We start from the raw sequence: 23,259 nt of genomic DNA, 5'->3' as shown, positions 1-23,259 counted from the left end.
CTTTAGGAAGAGGTCAGGACACCGGCGGCCAAGGAGACCCGCAGCATCGCCCGGACGCCGCCGCCGCCGCCGCCGCCGCCGCCGCCGCGGGAGGCTACTCCGCTGCGCCAAGAGCCGGAGCGGGAGGGGACCCGGCGCCGCCGCCGCCGCCGCTGCCGCCTGCGCCGCTCGAGCTCCCTGCGCCGCGCCGCGCTCACTGTGCCCTGGCTGAGCTGCCCGGCGACCGCCACTGTCAAGCGGAGCCCCGCCCCCTGTGCGCCGGGCGAGCCGCGGCCCCCGGGACGCGCCGCCTCCCGGATTGGCTGCGGAGTCGCTGGCTCCGCCCCCATCGCCGCGCCCCTCCCGCGCTGGGGGCGCGCGCGGCGGCCGGCTCTTTCCAGGGGCGCCGCGGAGGGTGGGGTCCCGGGCTGGGCGAGACTTCCTGCGTGTAGCGCGCGCGAAGACTCCGCTACTGGGCTCTGCGGTTTCTCCTTGGCCCGCGCAGAAATAGACGACCAAGAAGGACAGGAAAAGAGAAAACATTTTCTCTAGGGCCCTTCGCGGGGAAGGCAGGGGCTGCAGCAATTCTGGTGTGAAGTCTTAATTATATAAAGACATTTATTTATTAGGGAAGCCCAGAAAAGGCTACCTAGGGTGGAGTCTCGGAATTATAGACAGAGGGTTTTTTTGTTTTGTTTTTGCTTTTTTTTTTTTAACCTGAAGGTGCCCTCACACACCGTGCAAACTTCTTCATTTTATGTAGAAACTAAATCCAGTTCAACAACTTATCCAAGGTCACAGAGCAAGGAGATTGATTTTGTACTTCTGTATTAAATCGAAGCTGCTTCAGTTTTTATTTCTCAGTCATGCAGAAATGCGTTCTAATAACTGAGCTATGTACACAGTGTAACAAGAAATTAAGAATCCATAGAGACAGAAAGTAGACTAGCGGTTGCTAGGGGGCTGGGAAGGGGGGATGGGGAGTGACTGCTAATAGGTTGGGGTTTCTTTGGGGGTAATGTGACTGTTCCTCAATTTGTTAGTGGCGATGGATGCACAATTCTGAATATACTAAAGACCACTGCGCTGTACACTTTAAGTGAAATTGTGGTACAGGTTTCCCCTGCTACCCAAAGTAGAGTGTTCCTATGAAGCCTTTCATAAGCCAAAACGGCATAAAGCACAGAAGCAATTACCTTGGGGCACGTCTTGCTAACGCATACACAAAATAAATGGAGATAAAGCACAGATGCTCACAGACACAGTTCAAAACTATGGCAGATTGTTGCTGCGATGCTGAGTGTAGTTCCCAGAGGAGGACCTTGGCAGGGCCACTCTCCTTGCCCAGGTTGGCGCTGCCTCCATAACGGCTTGTTGCAAATCAAATGACAAACGCTATGTTTGCTTTTGGCCTTTTACATAAAAGCAAAAACCCTCTTTGGATTTCCTTCAGTTAGCGAAAATGGTTACTAATGTAGGTTTGTCGTAAAAGTAAAGTGGTATATGGCAAACTTTTGAAAAAACCGAGGCTACCTGTATGTGAATTACATCTCAGTAAAGCTGTTATAAAACCATATTGAGAGTTATAGTGCTTTAGGGAGACACACATAAGCACATAGTTGGAGTATGTCACAATTCTGTTCTTTGTGGGCAGAAATGGTTTATATGCATGCACCCATCCACTCATTCAATAAACCATGTATCTTTATCAGGTACTCTGACAGGGGTACAAAGATTGATAATACATGATCTCTGTCTTCAAAGAGTTGCCAGACTGTTAAGGGGACAGTCGTTATAATACAATAAGGTGTTACTCCAAGGAGGTAAGACAGTGCCAGGTTTAGGGTACTAAGACCGAAGGCAGGACCTTGGCACAGGCGTGGAGGGGCTGGTGTTGTGCTGTCTTTTAGCAATGTCTGATGTGGCCCTGTGTGGGAGGTGTGGCAGGAAGTGAAGCTGGACTGTTCCTCACAGGACAAACTGTCGCCGTGGATTAGAGCTCAGTTCAAAAGGGGCAGCCTAATCAGGAAGTGAAAATTTGAATTCCTCTGGGTCTTTCTTATCCCTCCTGTAGTGTGTGATTTTGGTGGTCTTAATCTAAGCCCAGTTCCGTCGTCTCTGAGGGGCATAGTAGTATCATTAGTTGGCCTTTGTTTCTACCTTTTTAGTTCACGAAGGGCTTTCTTGCATTCTCTCCTGAAAGTGGAGAGGTGAGGGGATGCACTTAAGGCCGTATGGTTTCTAAGTGATGGAGCTGAGACAGAACTCATTTCCTGGCTCTGAGAAAGCTTTTTTTTTTTTTTGATTTTATGTATTTATTTATTTTTGGCTGCGTTGGTTCCTCGTTGCTGCGCGTGGTCTTTCTTTAGTTGCGGCGAGCAGGGGCTACTCTTCCTTGCGGTGCGCGGGCTTCTCATTGCGGTGGCTTCTCTTGTTGCAGAGCACGGACTCTAGGCGTGCGGGCTTCAGTAGTTGTGGCACGTGGGCTCAGTAGCTGTGGCTTGCGGGCTCTAGAACGCAGGCTCAGTAGTGTGGCGCACGGGCTTAGTTGCTACGTGGCATGTGGGATCTTCCCGGACCAGGGCTCGAACCCGTGTCCCCTGAATTGGCAGGTAGATTCTTAACCACTGCGCCACCAGGGAAGTCCCCAACAGCATTTTTCTTTTCCTCCACCTTTTCTCTCAACTCTCGTGGGATCATGAACACCTTTGAAAGCGGGTACTGTGCTTTGTTAATTTCCTTATTTCCCCTCCCCCCCACCTGCATCCCCCATCTATCCTTACCCTGTGCACTTCCTCACCCCCTTCCCCATCCCCATCCGGGCACTGAGAGTGCCTGGGACCCAATAGGCCCTCAATGAATGTCTGTTAAATGTTCAGTATCATTTTACCATCAAAAAGGGTATCATCTTTTTGTTGTTGTTACTAATTGTTTATAGTGCTGACATACATTATGAAGCTTGGAAATTAATTGGCCCATATAGTGTGAACACTCTGGAGTTTTGGGACATAGTTGTAAGAACATTAGAGAATCACATCCCACACTTTAATAAGCTGTGAGTTGAACCCTAAATCTAAATGCCTGAAATTTAAAAGTTAGTCTCAATCTACGGAAGCACAATTGTAATATTTTAACAGTAAATAAGCTAAGTACTTGACAGCAGACTAATTTTAATACTTATTATAGAATTTTTTTTCGCTCTGAGGAGATAATTTCCTAGTAGTTTTAAAGATCTTCGAAATCTTTTCTAAATCTTCCATGCTTCTTTTCTTTTTCTTTTTCAGGTCACCCTTTTAGTCTCATTTTTATCCTTCACAAGATTGTAATATCTAATTAACACCGCAGCATTACAATGCTCTTTTCCCTAAATTTCTGTGCAAAAATCTAGGGAATCCAGAAGAATGGGGGAGTGCTGATCTCCCTGGAGTCTTTAGGCAGGGGAGAACCAATGAGAAGGCTGGAGCTATTCCTCTTGCAGGATCAGATGTTGTCCCTCCCCGAGGAATTATGATGTACTGGAAGAAATGAGATAATGAAAATAAGCAAGCTACTTTGTGAATGTTATCAAATATCATCAGCCCCAGCCAGATCGATCCCTAAATAAGTATTCTTCACTGATCAAAGTAAAAGCAGATGAACATGACAGTTTTCCTAATATATTTGGGAAAAAAATGATTTGTGCGAAAGGACCAACTTAATTGGACCACATGTAACAGCGTGTGGGAAACAGTCCTCGGGAAGAGGACAGTGGTGTCATTGGAGGGGTTCAGCCCCTGTCAGCCGTCCACTGCCCCCAGCCGTGGCTCCACAGCCTTCTCAAGCAGGCTTCCTCCTTTCCAGGTCACTTGGCAGAGAGCTATTGGGACAGTGATCCGCTACTGCCCCTTGGGATATTTACGGGACCTGCTTCTATAGATGAAAAGACAATCAAAGGTAGAGAGGAAGAACCAGAACGTTCCCCTGCTGAGCCACCTGCCAGATCCTGGTGCTTCCAGCCAGCTAGCCTGGGGTCCCTTGCCGTTCTAGGAGAATCAACGTACCTTATGACAGAATTTCAGGAAAGGAAGGATACCAGCAGACAGTGACTGCAAACGTTGGTAGCCCCATGAAAAAGAACAATTTTGTAAGTAGTGTAAACGTGAAAATTGTGAATTTTTTTTTTTTTTAAATCAAAACTAATGCTAAAATTGTATACTCTAAAAAGTTAACAGTGGGGACCCATTCCCTAGCTGAGAAAAGAACACATCATCCTGTCTGGGTGATCAGGGGAAAAGGCATCATGATGGAGATGGATTCTGAGCTGACAATGAAAGATGAGTGAGGAACAGGAGTCTGAGAATGAGGGGGAGGGAAGAGCAGGAGTAAACAGCACCTGGAAAGTCCCGGGGTGTGAATGTGTTTATGGTTTCAGAAGAAAGCAAGCTGACTTGATGTGGATGAAGGGGGGAGGGGATACATGTTTCTGTTTATCTACACTGATTATACGTTCTCTGCCTTTGCATATTACAGGTCCCCCACCTCCACTTCCAGAAAAATAGCTTTGTATTTAAGAGAGAAAAGAAACAGGCTTGAAGTAACTTGGCTGTTTCCTAGAGAATGAGAAAATAAAAATTTTCATAGTATGTGAAAGTAAAGTCGAGCATGATATGCAATTATTCAGAGTAAACCACTTAAAAGGCTCTTCAGTACAATAAAGAAGAAGAGTTATCCCAAAGGAAGCTACTGTTTTGACATTTAACTGGGAAGACATCCAAAAATTTAGACTAGGGTTATAGCCCTTGCCTTTCTTTTGGAAGACTTCATAGTGATTATTCAGAGAAGCTGATGTTTGCAGTTCTAGTTACCTTCAAATGATAATAAAATAAAACAAAACCCAACAGATGCATGTGTTTAAAGGAGATTGACACTGAAATCATTTCTATCTTTTAAATAATTGACTTGAAGCATTTTTTTGATGTAGCTAAACTTCTCTCAAAAATGAACTCAAATGATCCTTTTTTATTTCTTAACTCTCTCTTTTTGATTACTTTTAAAAACTACTATTGCCAGGTTGTCTTGACCACTTAACATGATAACAATTACTTCTTTTGAAGGATGTCATTCTAGTTATGAAATGAAACTAGAGGACCTCCAACATTGGTGGTGGGTGGAATAGATGCAGGGCTGTCCCAGGACTGGTTTGGAGTCAGGCAGATTTGAGTGATCTAAGCTAGTTTTGCAGATTCCGTTCTCATTTCCAGCTAGCACTTTTGTGCTTTTATCAGGTTAAAAGACACGTGACTACTGGAAGAACCATGTATATATTATATTCTCTACAAGTAGCAACTGCAATGTTTTCAGCTTTAGGTTGGTTCCTGAGGCCTTGTGCTCTGCACCCACAGCCCTCAGCATGATTCAAAATTCAGATGGATGCTTGTGGACTAGGAAGCCTGGGGGGCTTATATGGAGATCGGCCATCAGCAAGGGCCTGGAGAAGTGAAAATCTGGGCAGTTCCACCTCTACCCGTGTGCGGAGTGTGAAAAGCTCCAATAGCATTCGTCTCCCTTAACAATTTATTGAAGTGAAATCAGGTTAAACTAAACTCACAGCCACCTTGAAGACAGAAGGGTAAATTGCAGCTTGAGGGATGTGCATGGACAAGGGGAGGGAGATTCCCACCAGAGCTGGGATGTGGAGGTTGACAGATTGTACATACGTGCATCCAGGTGTTTTTCAGCACCATCTGCAGAATTGTTCTCAGGCTCTCTCTTGCACACAGCCCATTCTCTGCCACTCCTTGGGCCAGGTACGGTTCGGTGGTGGCATCATCGGGTTTGCCTACAGATATCAAACCTTGTGAATTTCTTGTGAAATATTTATGTATTTCATTAATTTTTCCCCCAAGACTATATGTTTCTAACAGATGTATTTCTATAATTATCTTTTCAAACCAGTACCTACCACGGTCTAAAGTAAGAGGCTCTAAGTATTTTATAGTTAAAGATTCCAATTTGAGTTCACTAACCACTGCTGACTAAAACCACAATAAATTGCAAATGTGTAATTTTCAGGCATGTGCTGAAAATTTACCCAAATTATAGAGTTTGAAGTGCCAAAGAATCAACAAAATATATAATTTTGATAAAGTTAGAAATGTTGAACAATTAATTATTATAAATAAAAATGAAATTCTTAATACCTCTCTTTGCTCAGAAAAATAATCATTTTTAAATTCAACTAGAAAATAAAGATGAACTGTAATGAGTGTTGAATCAACTGTAACCTGATTTGTTATGAACCAGATTAATGTAGTATTAATTAGTTTGATTATAGTCTATTTATATATCAGAGCATGAATTTAAAAATCTTGAAGTAATATGTAATTACAGAGTAAATTTTTTTTCCATAAAAATGTGTCTTAATTTCCCTAAAATTAATCATGGAAAGAAAAATTGCAAACCTCATCTAAAGCAAAATATATTTATATCTATTTGCTCTTTCAATATTCAAAAATTCCTAGGGACTTTAAAACCCTAACAAAACTATTATATTTGTTATAAATGTTGTTGCTTTATTATTTAGTGATTGCTCTTCATTGATGTAATCCCTATAATACTGTTGTTACTTGTTTCTCCAAACATACCTTAGGAAAATGAATTAAGCGTTATATAATCAGTGGATAATAATATTGAACTCACAAATAATATAACTGCTCTTTTCCCTATATTTTAAAAGAAATATTAAGATAAAAGAAACTTATAGTTAATTTTTACTTTATTCATTTCTTTATCAGTGGTTGTGGTAGCTCTCTATGACTAAGACACAGAGTTTTAGCTGTAGAAAATCTATGTCTAAGCTGTTCAAGTTTAATATTCTTTCATCATTTAGTTCATCCCCCCAAGTTGGTTAAATATAAGTATTGGCCCTGCACAATCAAATCCTACAGACAGTATTGAAAATGTTGTTTTTATTTTTACAGAGTATGCCTTTGATTTTTCTAGAAAATGAGATGTGCATGCCTCTAGGATGAATAATGCCCAAGTATGCATTTAAAATACTTTTAGATATTGATTTTTAAATCATATTTCAGAAACCATTATAGTTGTGCTTACAAACACAATCTCAGACATCTCTATAGTATTCAGTAACAGCTGTTGGGTCAGAGAAATAATGTACTTCATTTTAAAAACAATTTAATGCCAGATGTATATGCCCATTATAAATTTGGATTTAAGATATTTGATTAATAGAAATATCAAAGGAAATAGTCCTACTTTACATTCTAGAAATTAAACTTCTTTTCTGGGTCAGTTATTAGGAGAGAAAGACCGAGTCAACAATCTGGTTTATTTTATAGTATCCATTAGGTACACTGACACAGTTGAATTTTTCTCTCAAAGGTTCTTTTTTTTTAAATGTTGTTCCTTAATTGGAAAAAAATTACTCAGATCCTAAGGGAGAAAAATTACTAAAAATCATACAATTTGATGGTATAAATTAATAGCACTAATTGTGCAACAAAATATTATGCTAACCAAAATAAACAGTTATGTAATTGCCTTGAAACATAAATTGAATAAACTCTTCAATCCCCACCCCCAAAATCATACAATTTGTTCTCCACCTTATAAAAACTAAATCTTTAGTCAAGACTATGAAAAAATAAATTATTTCTTTCTTGCAGCTGATGATTACTAATTTTGACAATCTGATATTAAGCAAAAGTGAGGAGCACTCTGATCTTGCAAAGACTTAAGTTTTTGTTTTTCTAAGTCTTGCATTTTAATGTGGTTTTCCTTATACAGTGACAACTCAATGAACAAATCCTTCAGGAATAAAGTTTCATTACAACAAAATTGTCCAAAGTTGACAGAATTGACCTACAAAAAAACATAGGGAGTAAGCTCCTTGACACTGGTCTTGGCAATGATGATTTTTAGATTTGACACCAAAAGCAAAAGCACCAAAAGCAAAAAAAAAACAAGTGGGACTACATCAAACTAAAAAGCATCTACACAGCAAAAGACACCATCAACAAAATGAAAGAAAATACAACCTACAGAATGGAAGAAAATATTTGCAACTCATACATCTCCTAAGGGGTTAATATCTAAAATATATAAAGAACTCACACAACTCAATAGCAAAAAATCAAACAATTCAATTTAAAAATGGGCAGAGGAACTGAATACACATTTTTCCAAAGAAGACATATAAATGATCAATAGGTACATGGAAAAGTACTCACACCCTTAATCATCAGGGAAATACAAATCAAAACTACGATGAGATACCACCTCACACCTGTTAGAATGGCTATTACCAAAAAGAGATAACAAGTGTTGGTGAGGATGTGGAGAAAAGGGAACCCTTGTGCACTGTTGGTGGGAGTGGAAATTGGTTTAGCCTCTAAGGAAAGCAGTTTGGAGGTTCCTCAAAAAACTAAAAGTAGAATTACCATATGATGCAGCAATCCCACTTCTGGATATATATCCAGAGTAAATGAAAATAGAATATCAGAGAGATATCTGCACTTTCATGTTCATAGCAGCATTATTCACAATAGCCAAGATATGGAAACAACATTAAGTGTTCATCAACAGATGAATGGATAAAGAAGGTGTGGTATATGTACAGATGATCCCCAACTTATGATGGTTTGACTTATGATTTTTTGACTTTATGATGGTGCAAAAGTGATATGCATTCTGTAGAAACTGTACTTTGAATTTTTTTTTTGGCTGTGTTGGGTCTTCATTGCTGCACGCGGGCTTCCTCTAGTTGCGGCGAGTGGGAGCTACTCTTCATTGCGATGCGCAGGCTTCTCATTGCGGTGGCTTCTCTCGCTGCAGAGCACGGGCTCTAGGCACACGGGCTTCAGTAGTTGTGGTGCAGGCTCAATAGTTGTGGCTCGTGGGCTCTAGAGCGCAGGCTCAGTAGTTGTGGTGCATGGGCTTAGTTGCTCTGCGGCATGTGGGATCTTCCTGGACAAGGGATCAAACCCATGTCCCCTGCATTGGCAGGCAGATTCTTAACCACTGTGCCACCAGGGAAGTCCCTGTACTTTGAATTTTGAATTTAGATCTTTTCCTGGGCTAGTGATAGGTGGTACGATACTCTCTTGTGTGATTCTGGGCAGCGACAGCGAGCTGCAGCTCCCAGTCAACCAGAGGCTCACAAAGGTGAGCAGCTGATACACCTACAACCATTCCATACCCATAACAACCATTCTGTTTTTCACTTTCAATACAGAATCCAATACATGGCATGAGATATTCAACACTTTGTTATATTGTCGCCTATTCTATAAAATAGGCTTTGTGTTAGATGATTTTGCTCAACTGTAGGCTAATGTTGTGTTCTGAGCATGTTGAAGGTAGGCTGGGCTAAGCTACGTTGTTCAGTAGGTTATGGGTATTAAATACATTTTCAATTTATGATATTTTCAACATATGATGGGTTTATGGGGCATAACCCTATCATAAGTCGAGGAAGATCTGTATATACAATCAAATATTATTCAGACACAACAAAAAAGGAAATGGTGCCATTTGTGACAACATGGGTGAACCTGGAGGGCATTATGCTACGTGAAATAAGCCAAACAAAGAAAGACAAATGCCGTATGGTATCACTTATATGTGGACTCTGAAATAAATAAATAAGTAAATAAACAAACACACAAATAAATAAATAAATAAATAAATTTTTAAAATGTCAAACTCATAGAAACAAAGAGTAGAAAAGTGGTTGCCTTGGGGTGGGGAGGGTGGGGAAAATAGAGAGAGGCTGCTAAAAAGCCACAAACAAAAAAAAATAAGCAAAACTGACCATATTTAAATCTTATACCTATACATGAATCATGTGAAGCACAGCTACCCTATATGTTAAGAGGAAAAAATATCTCTTTCAACTGCATACATGTGTTACATCCAAGTGTCTGGAAGGCAGACATAAAAATAATTCTGGAATATGTGGAAGTTGGTGAAATCTGTCTCCCCCCGTCCCTATCCCCCATTTTTCCACTCCATTCATTTCACTGAATGAGTGAATGACTTGTTTTTAGTCATTCTGGATAGTCAGGACTTTGGGGCAACATTAGTGATGTGGGCCTTATATTTGCCAATTCATGAGAACAAAAGGAAAGGTTTGCCATGTTGGTTTTCTCTCTTCAGGAGATGAGCAGTGGGTACGTGTTAGTAGGAGGCATTCGCTGGGCTCCTCATCCCTCTGCGGGGCTTTACTGCTTACCGTACAGCTTCTCCACTTGTCCCCCGTCATCTCCTCCCTAGCGTTCTCTTTGCTTGGTTTCCGCTCTTCCCTGCCTCGTCTAAATGGCAGCTGTGCTTCTCACAGGAAACTGCTGTTTAATGTCACCGCTGATCAACCTCCCTAAACCCCCTTGGCAATATCACTCTGTTCACCCAGCTTCTACCTCAGGAAACGCAGAATGATTCTGTTGCATATGCTGGGGGAGTTTTAAAGCTTCACGAGTTTTTAAAACATGTAGGTTAAAATACCGCGAGCGTGTCTGGGTACCTACTACTTCTCTTTTGGGTGGCACTCAGTACGTTAATACATAATAGTACTCACGCATAAGGCACCGCTCCTCTAATTGTCTCATTTTGGCACGTTTATGCTTCAGAATTGCCAGATCAGAGGAGATCATCATTGACAGCTCTCTGTTCTGAAGCCAAGGTATACTACCAGACTGAAGGGAATCAAGGGAATCAAAAAGGCTTTTGGCAAGATGGTATCTACGTTCCCAAAACTTTGAAGGAAGGAAACTAGCAGGTAGAGGGCCTCTACATCAAGAGATTAGGGCTGGGAGGAAGCTCCTCAGATAGGGGTGAAAGTGGTCATTCCAGCTGCAGTTCTCTTCGCTCCCCCCAGCCAGCCGGAGCCTGGCCCTCCTTAGCTGTCAAGTCTGAAATGTCCACCACTGGAATCTCTAATGGAGAAAATGGTTCCCATGGACCACTTGTCTTTAGGAAGTTATTATTAACATGTATTTGCTATATGTTATCTGGGAGCAGCCCCTCCCTACCCAGCCTCTTTCTGTAATCTATGTTAGCCTCCGGACTAGCTAGTTAGCCCTTAAAACCTGAGGGCATAAGACCCATTGACTAATGGGGTTATGAGTGGGGAAGGAGTGCATGCCTTGGGTTGGGGAGTGGAGGTAAATAAAGATACTGAGTCATGGACAGCCAAATTAGGGTGAGGAATTTGGGAGGCCAAGGGATTGCAAGGGGAGACAACCTGTACAAAGGTTGGTAGACCCTAAGGGAGAGAGAAAAGTGACATAAACAGAGAGGGGAAGAGAAGAGACACTTAAACCAACTTCGCTTTTTTCGTTTTTCTTTGTTTAGCCTGGATCTTGTTCTGTTTACTGTCAAATGAACTCCCACTTTCTCTATTAATTATTTACTAATATTTTTTGGGGGAAATTAAGGATAATTTGTTCACTCTTGTTCGCTGGTGTTGACAGAGCAGCTCCACTTTCTACAGTGGGCTTTTTGAATGGGATCTGCTTTCTCCTCATCAGTGCTGGAAAAGGGCTAAGAGAAAGATTGCTGCCCTTAGCAAAGGGAAAATGCTTTAACTTTTAATTAATATTGTGTTTTTCATTGAATCGAGATGAGGAAATCAAAGATCTCTGAAGGTTGCTGAAGGTGGAGAGAGGCTAAGACCCTCATTATAACCCCTAATTTTTCTTTTATAACAATTTACAGGTCAGTGAATTGTCACACTAATCTGAGACTTTCTCTCTCACAAAAGGAGATAGAGATGATAGATAGATGATACATAGATAGATAAATAAGATATAGATAGACAATTGACAGATTAGATAGATAGATAGATGGTAGATAGATAGCTAGATAGATAGACAGAGTGTTTGCAGTGGCTGCGGTTCACTGGATGCTATGTCTTACCGACTTGGCATAGGACACGGTGGTTAGAGGAAGAGAAGTTGTGACACGGTGGTCACACCTTCTCAATGGGAGAGGCTCCCAGTGACGCTGTGCACTGAAGAGCTGCCGTCCCCACTATGTCCAGTCTCTGCATTACCAGTCTCTCCTTCCATTGCAAATCGAAATGTCCATCATTCTTCTGATTTCCAGCTGAGCTACCATCTCTCTGATAAGACTCCTAATTATTATGAAGAAATTTCAACAACAGAAAGAAAAATGAACCAAGGCGTGCTTACAAAGTTCTCTAGCCAGGATGGGCTGAAATATTAGCAATAGACCCCCCTCCCCATAAAATCATTATACTATAACTTCCTATCATTAACAGGACTGGGGCCACATAATCTCCTTTATATCTGGTCCTGTGTCTACCTCAGACTCTCTTATGTCTTAGTTCATTTATACCCAAGACTACAGGGCTTCATGTAGCCTGGGATCTGGATGTGTAGTCATAAAATATTTTATGTAGAAATGTTTGTTGTAAATATGCAGAGTCCTTTGATATTCTCTCAGTGTTCTTGATCTTTTACATCTCTTTATGAGCCTTAGAGAGTTAGTTCCAGTCACCTATGAGAATAACCCAGGGAAATATTTTTCTAGAGCAATCTGAATGGTTTAATGCTGAGAAGGATGAACTTAACAAAGAAAAGAACAACTCCAGAATCTACTGAATAACAAATTATCTAGCAACTTACACTCTGTAGTGTTTTCCCAAGACACATCTTATCATTAAATCCTCATGCCATAACCCTGTAAGATAGATGGGGAGGAATTATTCTTCTCTTAGAGACATTTGAGGTTCAAGACAGTAAGAGGCTTGTTCGAGATCACACTGCCTCTCTGTGGCTGATCTGGGACTTGAACTAGGTCTTTTGATCCCCGGTGTGAGATTTATGTTCCATTTCTACCCAAGGGTTTGAAAAGCTCACCTTTCTTTTATGGTGTTTCACAGGTTGGTGTATTCAGAAAGCAGACTCTGAGACAGTCTAGTGTTCAGGGGGTTTATTAGGGTGTACTCACAGGATCAACCCCTGTGGAAAGGAGAGGGAGGAAGAAGACTAGGCAGAGGGAGAAGTGAGCTCGGATGCAAGACCAACTCCACGGGGAGCTCTGGATCCAGGCAGTCTGGTTCCAGGTCCCCCCTTTAGTGACCACATCTCTTTTCCCCTGAATTTGTCAAGAGCAGGGACTATTTATGTCTCTAATGTTTAGTATAGTGTTTGGCACATAAAAGACACTTCATGCTTTCTGAATGAATGAACAAAGTTGGAAAGAACCAAAATGCTTCACAGCAGGGAAGTGGTTACATCAATTAGGATTAATACTTCAATGGAAAATCACTGAATCTCAATATAGAAAAAATAACAACTATGAAAACTGGGGAACATGAAAAAATTTTACACTCTTGCAAAAGAAAAACAGCACCATGTAATTGTATATATGCTGGGTTTGCAATGAGGGAAAACATATCTATTAACATAATAGAAAATAAATAAATGAAAATCATATTATATTAAAGTGAGGGGATTATGGGTGATTTTCATTTTTTTATTTGTTTCTTTCAGTGTTGCCATAGTTTAGTTTGTGCAATACTAATTACATTGTTAAAAAGAAGAGAAAACAAATCACCAGTCTGTGGCTTTTCCAGCACCACTGTCGGCCTGGGAGTGAGGCTGTTGAGCCCCAGCAGTGAGTTGGGGTTTATTGAGATGGGGAGGAGATCTGGCGGTTGAAGCCATTCCGCCACTCTGGAGGTCGGGGAATGCTATATTTTACTTCCTTAATCCACCCTCAGGGAAGACGTTATCTCCTTGGCTAGAGGCTCTTCCCAAATCTTTTCAACTCTTAAATTGAATCCTCAATATCTGCTGATTCAAAATTGCATTGAGTTAATGGAGTTTCGTTTCTTTTGATTCACGTTCACTTATCACAAGATGTTTGAATCCTTTAGCAAATTTTTTATTCAATACAATCATACAAGTTCATTATTTGGCAGTGTTCTTTAAGCTCCTCATGGTGATAGACCACGAACCTATTCAGGGATTGCTGTCTTTCGGTGCAGGAAGAGACCCCTTTTCTCTCCTTCATATGCTTTGCAGGTGACTTAATAACATTCTGGCATTTTTGCTAGATAGATATTGATTCTGTTTTGGCTAGTGTTCTAAATTCTCCAGTGTGCTTCAACCTGACTGCACTCCTTGCACAGGGGTTTAAACCCTGATCTTCACTCTTCCTCTCTGAATCCCTTCTCTCCTCTCTCAACTCTCTGAAGCAAATTCTGCCAAATAAAACTCTGCTGTTTGCTCAGCCATTGGGCAGTCTCTCCTGAGAGTGGGACCGAGGTCTGTTCTCTGATGCGTCCCATTCTCTGAGCAAATTTTCCCCCTCTTGTGAATCAAAGTCAAGGGTTTTACTTCACTTTATATTACCTCTGTGCTCTGCACGGCCACATTCACCCTCAGCACCAGGAAGAAGAAAGGAAGTCACATATGCTCTCTCCTTTAAGAAAGTCTGATTTCACCAAAGATTACACAAAGGGTACTCTATTCAGTAGGTAATAAAGTTGTGAAAAAATCTTATCTGAATCTCAGTGTCCTCTTCTAGGTATGGTTTTTATACCCCTGGGTATGTCTTCTTATATATTAATGATCTATACTTTCTAATGTGGCTTTGAAGACAAAGGATGTAGGCAAGGAAGAGAGTAATAGAGATGGGGAATTTCTGGAGATATATATATATCTCCATACATATAAACACATCTCCCTCCATCCTGGATAACACCATTTCAACCATCTAAAACCCTTGGGTTATTCTGGATAACTAAACAGTGATTTCAGGCAGCCAGGGACATACACATTTCATTCATTCATTCAACAAATTCTTGAGCACCTACTATGCATTAGGCACTGTTCTAGACAACCATTTGTCCACCAAAGCTTAAACTTTGAAATGAATTCTTCTGAAATCTTTTAGATTTCTTTTCACCTTATCCTTTCTATAGTACTCATACTAATCTAATATTTTCTAGGTGACATAAGTTTAGATACAGCTTGGTAGAGTGGAAAGAATTTTATTGTGTCAAGAGAATTGGATTTTAGTTTCAGTTCTGCTAAAAATTATTTGCGTCTCCTTATGTATTTCTTTACAGATTGTGTTCTATATAAAAGTTCCTTGTAAACTGTGGAAGGCTATGCACATCTAAGGCATCATCCTTATGGACAGTAATTCTAATACTGGATCATAATGCATATATTTCTTCAGTATCAACTAAGGTGTATGGAATTATTTGCCCCTATACTAAATGGCCCTAGATTTCAGGGCTTTTAGCACTTGTATATATGTGTAGGGGTGCTGAGTTGGGTAAACTGTGGTGGGGCGTTGGGGGAGATTCACCACCCTTGCGGATTTATTCTGGACAGATGTAAAGTGAATTTTCATACTGTTTTCCTTCTGTTTTGAGAAAGACTTGTAGGGGGAAGCTATCTTTCATAAAATTTGTTCATGCTAAAGGAAAGCCTGTAATTTCAAAGCTTTTCCTTCTGTTTCGTGTAGCCAAAGGGCAGAGATCCTAAATAGAAGGCCCTTTGTTTAACAATGTGGATTCATATTTTGGATAAGCCAGGGTAGGCTTGAAAGTCAGTTTGGGGCAGGGGTGAAAAACAAAACTATTCTGAAGAAGGGATTAACAGAATTTGTGGGATAAAACGGCTGGCAGTCAGGGTAGGGAGAAGGGGTGTGTGTGTGTGTGTGTGTGTGTGTGTGTGTGTGTGTGTGTGTGTGTGTGTGTGTGTGTAACAGAAAAGCCCCAGAAGATGGAGACAGTGTGGGCCTAAATGTAGAGAGAGAAATGACTGAATGAGCTTTTAGAACACACTTCATTTAAGTTTTGTGTTCTTTTTTTTTTTTTTTAGCTGAACTGTAATCTGTCTTCATTACCCTCAACTATAAGTCTGTTAATGGTACACGGATTTGAGGGATAACACAGCCCTCCCTACAGTATCCCTCTGCTCTGTGAGTGTGTTGGCACCATATCGAGGGAGGACTGAGGCCCATGGTCCAGACAGTTGAGGCTAGAGGAGGCCCAGAGCTGGGGATCAGGGGAGAAGGAAAGTGCTCACAGAACAGGAACCGATTTAGCCAATTGTAAATCCCCTGAAAATTCAAAGAAACCTCACTTCAAGAGACTTTTGGACATTCTAACGTTATGATATGCAAGATGAGGGCTTGAGTCATTTAAATTTTAATTCTAAAAGATGGTGGAACCACAAAAAAGTTTATGAACTAATATTGGGGTGGCCAAAAAGTTCGTTCGGGTTTCCTGTAAAATGCTATGGAAAACCTGAACAAACTTTTTGGCCAACCCAATATAACTGATAACAATATATACACTGGCAAAGTTAAACAGATAATCACATTAGTGATATTTGCTTTAGGTCTTTTTTTTGTTGTTGTTTAGAACAATTGTTAAAGACAGATTAAAATTTTTTTCTCTCTTTCCCAGAGGTAAATCCTTTCTTAAAATTGCAGAATATCATTCCCATGTATAAGATATATAAGGGATATATTGTTTTGTGTTTTAAAATTTTGTGTAAATGATATAGTGTACTCCATCTTTTATAACTGTTTTCAGTCAATATTACGTTCTTGACATTTCTCTATTTTGATACATGAGATCACTTTAACTGTTGAATGATAATGGATTGTTTTAATTAATAAGCCATAGTTTACCCATTCTCCTACTGCAGGACAGTTAGGCTGCCTCTGCTTTTGTGCTAATACAAATACTGAACAAACATTGTAGCACTGAACATCTCTGTATTCATCTCTTTGTGCCCATGTGCTTCGATTTCTCTAGGGTGAACACCTGCAAGTTGAATTGCTGGTTTGTGGGATGTCTTAGCCTGGATCCCCTAGAAAAATCAGAGCCTGAGGCAAGGTTTAAGAGCTAGTGCTTTATTAGGAAGCCAACCCTAGAGCAGTGAGGCTGAGAGAAGCAGAATGTGAGGCAGAGAAGGATAAGGAGCAAATGCAAGGTTTGTGCAAATGCCACAGCTTCAGAACAAGGCAAGACGAGCAGCTGGGCAGGTCACATGAGGTGTCTCTGGATAGGCTTTAGGGGAACGTATTCCTAGGAACAGTTCCTTGGAGCAGGACAAGTGGAAATGGATCTGCTGGCCCCCTTTTCTCTTCCCTCTCCTATGGACAAAGTTCATTCAGAGGGGAGTAAATCACCCTGCACTTTCAGATTACATGCCCTGGCCTCTTCAGTAGCTGCTGGAGGAGCCAGATTCTACTACCCCTCCTCCACTCTCACCCTCCTGTGGCCTGATGCGTCTTCCTGAACAGGAAGTGATGGAAGAGCCAGAGACTCCTGTACACCTGAAACACTGTAAATCAACTATACTTCAATGAAAAAAAGTAATTTATTTATTTATTTATATTGAAGTGTAATTGACATAACATTACATTAGTTTCATGTGTACAACATAGTGATTCGATCTTCACGAGGGCAGCTCAGTGGAGTGGTGAGGGTGGAGGTCAGTGGTTGAGAAGTCATGGGAGGTGAGATGCTGATGACCAAGAATGTACTATTCTTTCAAAATGTTTAGCTATAAAGAGAAGGTGAGAATAAGACAGATGCTAAAGGAGGGTGCAGGATGGTGGGATTGTCTTCTTTGCGGTGATAATTCTGAGCATTGCGAGCTGAGGAGAAAGAGCTGGCAGAGGGAGGGAGAGGCTGGTGACACGGGGAGGGAGTTTACAGATGATGGTGCAAAGTTGGAGGTGGAGCTGAACCCTGGGTCAAGAACCACATGTTCTATGCTGGTTCCACAGGGAAATCAGGTGTGTCATTGTCTCCTTATCCTAACAACATTTTTCCCAGGAGTATACCCAGTCATAAGAGCTGGACATCCCTGTGCATCTATGTCTGTTTAAGAGGATAATGCAGGTGATAGTAGACCTATTTATACACTTATGTGAAGAGATCAGTCTGATTTGTAGTTAAGATGTTTGCTTGTTAATTATCCTGATCTCTGCATTCCTGGATTTTGCTTAGCAATAGGCCATCTAATTTTTAAGTTGTACTTACTGCTGTATTGTTGTAAGTGCCTGTGTCCTAGAAAAGCTTCAATGTCTGAGGCTTTGCTTCAGTATTTTTTCCAGAATAGAAGCTTCCTGGAAGGAAATCCACTGAAAGGAGTGGATTTCTGAACATTGGTGGCTCTGCGCATTCATTCTTCCTGAGAAAAGGGAAATTGAGAATTGAATGATCTTTGAACTTTATGTAAACTTTTGGATTTTTAATCCATATCAACCTTCAGCAAGTGTTTTAATCCACATAATAGATCTTCCCAGAAATGGGCCAAGACGTCAGTTTATGTGATATAATCTTAAGGAAAGTCAGTTATAGAGAATGATAGAGATTTAAAGATATTTGTCTGGGGTCTTGGAAGTAGTTGATGGCTGACCTTGAACTATGTCACCAGCCCCCTTACTTTTGACAGTGTATTTCCTTGTATTAAATGTGTGTTGTCTTAGCAAGAAACTAGACAGCTTTCATTACAAAACCTATATGAATCAGACACCCTCGCACCATGAAGTCAGAGAATCACTAAACAAGTGAACGTTTTACTAGCTCCCAGGTAGTCCAGAAATAATTTCTTCTGTATAAAGTGGTTATGAGCTTATAACCCAAAATTGTTATGAGTTTCTTCAGGTCCTGGGGGTAGGAGGTGCCACTATGGACTCGGACCAGGCTGTTCAGACAGCAGACGATCCCCACTCCCGATCTGCAACTTTGTCACTTGGCCTTTTTGTTCTCTATTTCTTCATTTGTAATTTGTTCCTCCCGTATGTGTCATGTGGAGAAATCTCCTGAAGACTAGTGTAATGAAATACAGGGAGTAATAGGTTTCAACTAGCTTTCAGGGCTTTGGGAAGTATTTCTCAAGGACTTTGAGATCTCCCACTGAAAAGCCATGTAAAAGGAGAATCATCTAATTTCATTTCATTTTCCTGGTCAGAGATAATAAACATTATTAAATATACACCTTCTGTCTTTCATAAACAAGATGTCAGACAACTGACATATAAACAGAAACATACATAAACAGATAAATATATAAATAGATACATAGAGATCTTTATAATCATTCTCTTATCTACCAGAATAAGGAAATAAAACACAAATACTTATCTTCAATGTTTTGTTTCTTAAGTTGCCTAAGTCTATGTATTAAATAGAATGATATGCCCATTTACATTATACTGCAAAAACTAAAAAGAAATATGTCTTACATGTATTCCTTGTTAATTTTGGAAGATACATTTCCTTCAGACTCCCTTGGAGGATTTATCAAACGATAGGGTGGATATGATTGATGTGAAGTCTTTACCACTTCTCATCTCTAACATGTGCATTCTCTGGATTTCTGCACTGCTTATGAACTTGAGGATGGTAAAGCAGAGCGAAGAATCACCTGGGGTGAGATAAAATCTTGAAAATGTGGCATGAGTAGATAGGTAGCAAATCACCAAATGCTAATTTGATCTGGCAACCGAGTCATCCTTAGGAGGCAAACACTGGGAAGATGGGTCTGCTTTTATGGCTCCTTGATTTTATAGAGACCAGGTAGATGAAGCCGCAGAATTGGGGTGTAAGATGGGATTGGGGGAAGGTGATACTACTATTTATACAAAAGCTCAGATATGCCTAATTTCACTTAAAGCACCTGACCATCAAGAAGCTATTTCAGCAACTGTGATTGGCATAAACTAGTTTAACTTTAATTAGATATGAAGCTTAAGAATAAAACAAAGTGATGTAGAAAAGCTTGGCTATGTCTAGTACAGATAAACCACAAAGCCTCTCTTTGTACTGATGTCTGAGGTTCCATATTGATTTTTTAGAATATCTTTTTCTTTTCAAGACAAGATACGTTATACACAAAGGCATAATAGGATGTGGATCAGGTAATTTGCCCTCACCCTCTCCTACTCAGAGATGGCACAGTCTGTGGCCTCTTTAATTCTGGAGTGACATTTAATTGATGTTTATCTTGTCAGGGAAAATGGCTCATGAACAGAGGTGGTATTTTCACAACCACATAGAAATACTGGGTTTAGAAAACAAGTTTGACCCAACACAAAAGGTTTCACTCAGCCCAGATAAAACACTATCATTTGCTAAAATTAAACATATTTCTGATGGTTTTCTATTTATATAGCAGTACAGAGTAAGATTGTAAATCACTAAGCTATTAGAATTCAATTTTATACTATTTGTCATGCTGCTGACCAATATAGAGCTTCCATTTTTCCATGAAATATGCTGCCAAATTCCCTGGTGCATCTGACCTTGTGCTTCTCCTCATGTCCAAAGCTCAACAGTAGGAGTGTAGACATTCACAAACACAGTTCCCAGATCCTTGCTTCCCGGCCCATGCCTAAGGCTCGAGAATGGGAAACTGGGAGACACATCTGTGCTAAGATTGAGACGCCCTACACTCAGGGTCTATTCCTTATTTATGCTTTTGATGTTGGGAAATATATTAGAAATAAATCATGTGATGTTCAAGGACTGGCAAAGGACATTTAAAAAAATAGACAAGTTGGGAAGCAACTAATCATAGTGAGGAGATAGAACAGAGAAAATTTGAAACTGTAAGGAAAAAGAGTGGCCTAGTCAATGGGTAGGGACATAATTTCTAGAATAAGAGTGAAAAGATTTCACTGATGTAAGGAATATCTCACTAGATCAAAATAAAGGAACTCCCATGAAGGTTTTAGTCAATATTAGATAACAACAGGTAAGTTACCGACACAGCTGTGATGCATAAACTCTGGGATTCTTTCTTTCCTGGATGCTACTGGATAAAAGGGCATCTCATTTAATATGCAGTAGGAGGTGATGTGGAGTTCTGAGTCAGCTGCTTACATTTCATCTCATTAAAGGAACTCAGAATGAAGTGAAGAGTAAAGAAATTAAGTTACTGCTCCATGCTTTGGAAAAGGGGAGAAGAGAAAGAAAAATGTAAAGAGGTGTCTTGTTAACTGCGGTGCTGTGTTTGTTTGCTAGTTATATTCTCTACCAAGAAAAACATGGGTAACAGTCAATAAGCCCTATCTGTGGTCTTTACTGAATTTAAAATAATGTATAGACAAATGCAAAATATAATTTTATTTACCTGATTCTTTTTTTTTTTCACATATAAACTTTCCATATAAAAACATGTCCAGGACTTCACAACTACTTTTCATTTTCAAAAAACAAATCCAAACTTACCAGCCTTTTTGTTAAAAACAATAGGAATTTATCTGAGTCCAGTATTCTTAAATCCCCCTTAACACTTCTTATCTGTGTGTTCTATGATGGCAGAACTTGCCAGCAATAGGGATACTGCTCTTAAGAAATTATACTTTAAAACATATTAAAATGTAGTTTTTGGCAGTTGGAGTGCCCAATTTTCCTTTATGGCATGGGCAACCTTAAGACAAATATTTTGAGAGCTCAGTTCTTCTCACATTAAATACAAGCTGAAAAGGTGCATGGTACTAGGCGAATGGTCAGCGTGCCTCTCTGGTCATATGTTAGACTTCGAACCTTGTACGAAGTTCTGCTTTCAAAGCCGCTAATCCACGGGCCTCCATAGGGCAGGACTTGAGGTGGGTAGACATCTTGGAAATCCTTCGCTATCAGTTCAGCAGGATGCTGATGATTTCATTTGACGTTGAAAAAGCAAGGAGAGAGATGTTAGGTTTATGCTATTACCGCCACGCTAGAGTTAGATGTCGTGACTCTTTTTATTTTATGGACAGCACAATTCAATTTAAAAACAGACCATGCAGTGCCAACGTGTGGGCCTCCGCTGGTAGGTTGGCCGCGTTGGCGAGCTAGAGAACAATTGCTTATCAGCCTGCTGTTTATGGATTCACTTGTGCACTTCAGGCATGTCGGTGAGGAGAACTCTCAGGTACAGTTCTCAGCCCAGCTGGTAAACAGGACAGCTGCCATCGGAATGCAGTGCCTGACGTCATCCTGCCGTGCTCTCTGTGCAGAAAGGTTCGCCGTTGGTAAAGATGAAAAGCACTGCAGATGTCATCTTCCAAATGCTGTGCTTTTTTAGGTAGTCCATTGAAAGTCCAGTGCTCCAAAACCATTACTAGGAAACTGGTTTCACTATATTCTCCTCGAGGTTTATTTTGTTCAAAACCCCAAGTTTCAGTGACGAGGAGTCATCGGCCCACACGATGGATGTAGACAAACTTTTTTTTTTAGTTTTGAAAATCGATTTCCTCTGATGTTTGTGCAGCAGCTGTTTCAACTTGTCTTTGAAAAAGCTGGTTGTGAGAGTGTAGAGGATTGGGTTCAAGGCACTGTTTACTGGGAGGAAAAAAATGACCACCCAGGAAGTGATTGTTTCTGAGAAGGAAAAGAAGTGTGAAAGAAAGTTGAGGTTTTCATAGACACAAGACACATAACACTTTATAGTCAATGCTATTTTTGAGACGGCTACCTGGTTCATTTACGTTCTCTCTCATCTCATGGAAAATCTCTTTGCTGCAAGAGCATAGGAGCCACGAATTCAAGGTCCTACCACCAACTTTTCTGAGTTTCAGAAACTACTTTGCAGGTTGTTACGAAACAACATGGGAGGAAAATATGTGAAAACACTTTACAAACTATAAATTGATATATAATGTATTTTTCTTGTTTTTATTGCCCTTCCTTATAGAAAAATAAGAAAATGAGGAAATAATTCATAATCAATAGGACAGTGTCCAGAACTAGAAGGTTCTGGTCCAGAGTCAGCTCTGACCTTGGTCTGAATTTCAGTCCTGAAGGTCTTCCTGCCCTGCCCTCATATCCCCACTGCTATATTCAGAGTGCAGTCAGAAGATTTGAAGAGCAAAAAAGAATATATCTCCAAACTCAATGAATTCCTTCTGTGTGAAGGCTTACAAAGGCTAATAGAATATTAAGGGAAATATGCCAGAAAAAGTGAGAAGAAACTTTGGATGGCAGTGTCATTTCTGAATTCAGTTGTCCCTAAGTATCCACCATGGAAGTGGTTCCAGGAGCTCCACAGACACTGAAATCAACAGGTTCTCAAGTCCGTTAAATAAAATGGCATAGTATTTGCATATAACCTATGCACATCCCCCCGTATACTTTACATCATCTCTAGATTACTTCACCTAATACAAGGTACAGCCATGTAAAGAGTTGTAAATACAATGTAAATGCTATGTAAATATTTGCCAGCACAAGGCAAATTAAAGTTTTGCTTTTTGGAACTTTCTAGAAATTTTTTTCCAATATTTTCCATC

The 23,259-nt window shown here is 40.3% G+C and overlaps 1 protein-coding gene across 1 annotated transcript in view; it reads right to left on the bottom strand.

The window, feature by feature from the left end:
- RXFP2 (relaxin family peptide receptor 2) overlaps positions 1 to 23,259 on the bottom strand; it is a gene marked incomplete at its 5' end in the record, with an annotated part of 117,453 nt that overhangs the window by 4,899 nt on the left and 89,295 nt on the right. The window contains one exon of the mRNA XM_082365772.1: positions 1 to 22,351. Within this exon, the coding sequence (XP_082221898.1) occupies positions 22,092 to 22,351 (260 nt within the window). The 3' untranslated portion in view covers positions 1 to 22,091. The remainder of the gene's footprint in view (positions 22,352 to 23,259) is intronic.

Source organism: Balaenoptera borealis (assembly GCF_965194805.1).
Source record: "Balaenoptera borealis genome assembly, chromosome: 18".
Classification (NCBI taxonomy): Eukaryota; Metazoa; Chordata; class Mammalia; order Artiodactyla; family Balaenopteridae; genus Balaenoptera; species Balaenoptera borealis.
Note: the sequence above shows the minus strand (reverse complement) of the source record. Positions and strands in the feature narration are given on the sequence as shown.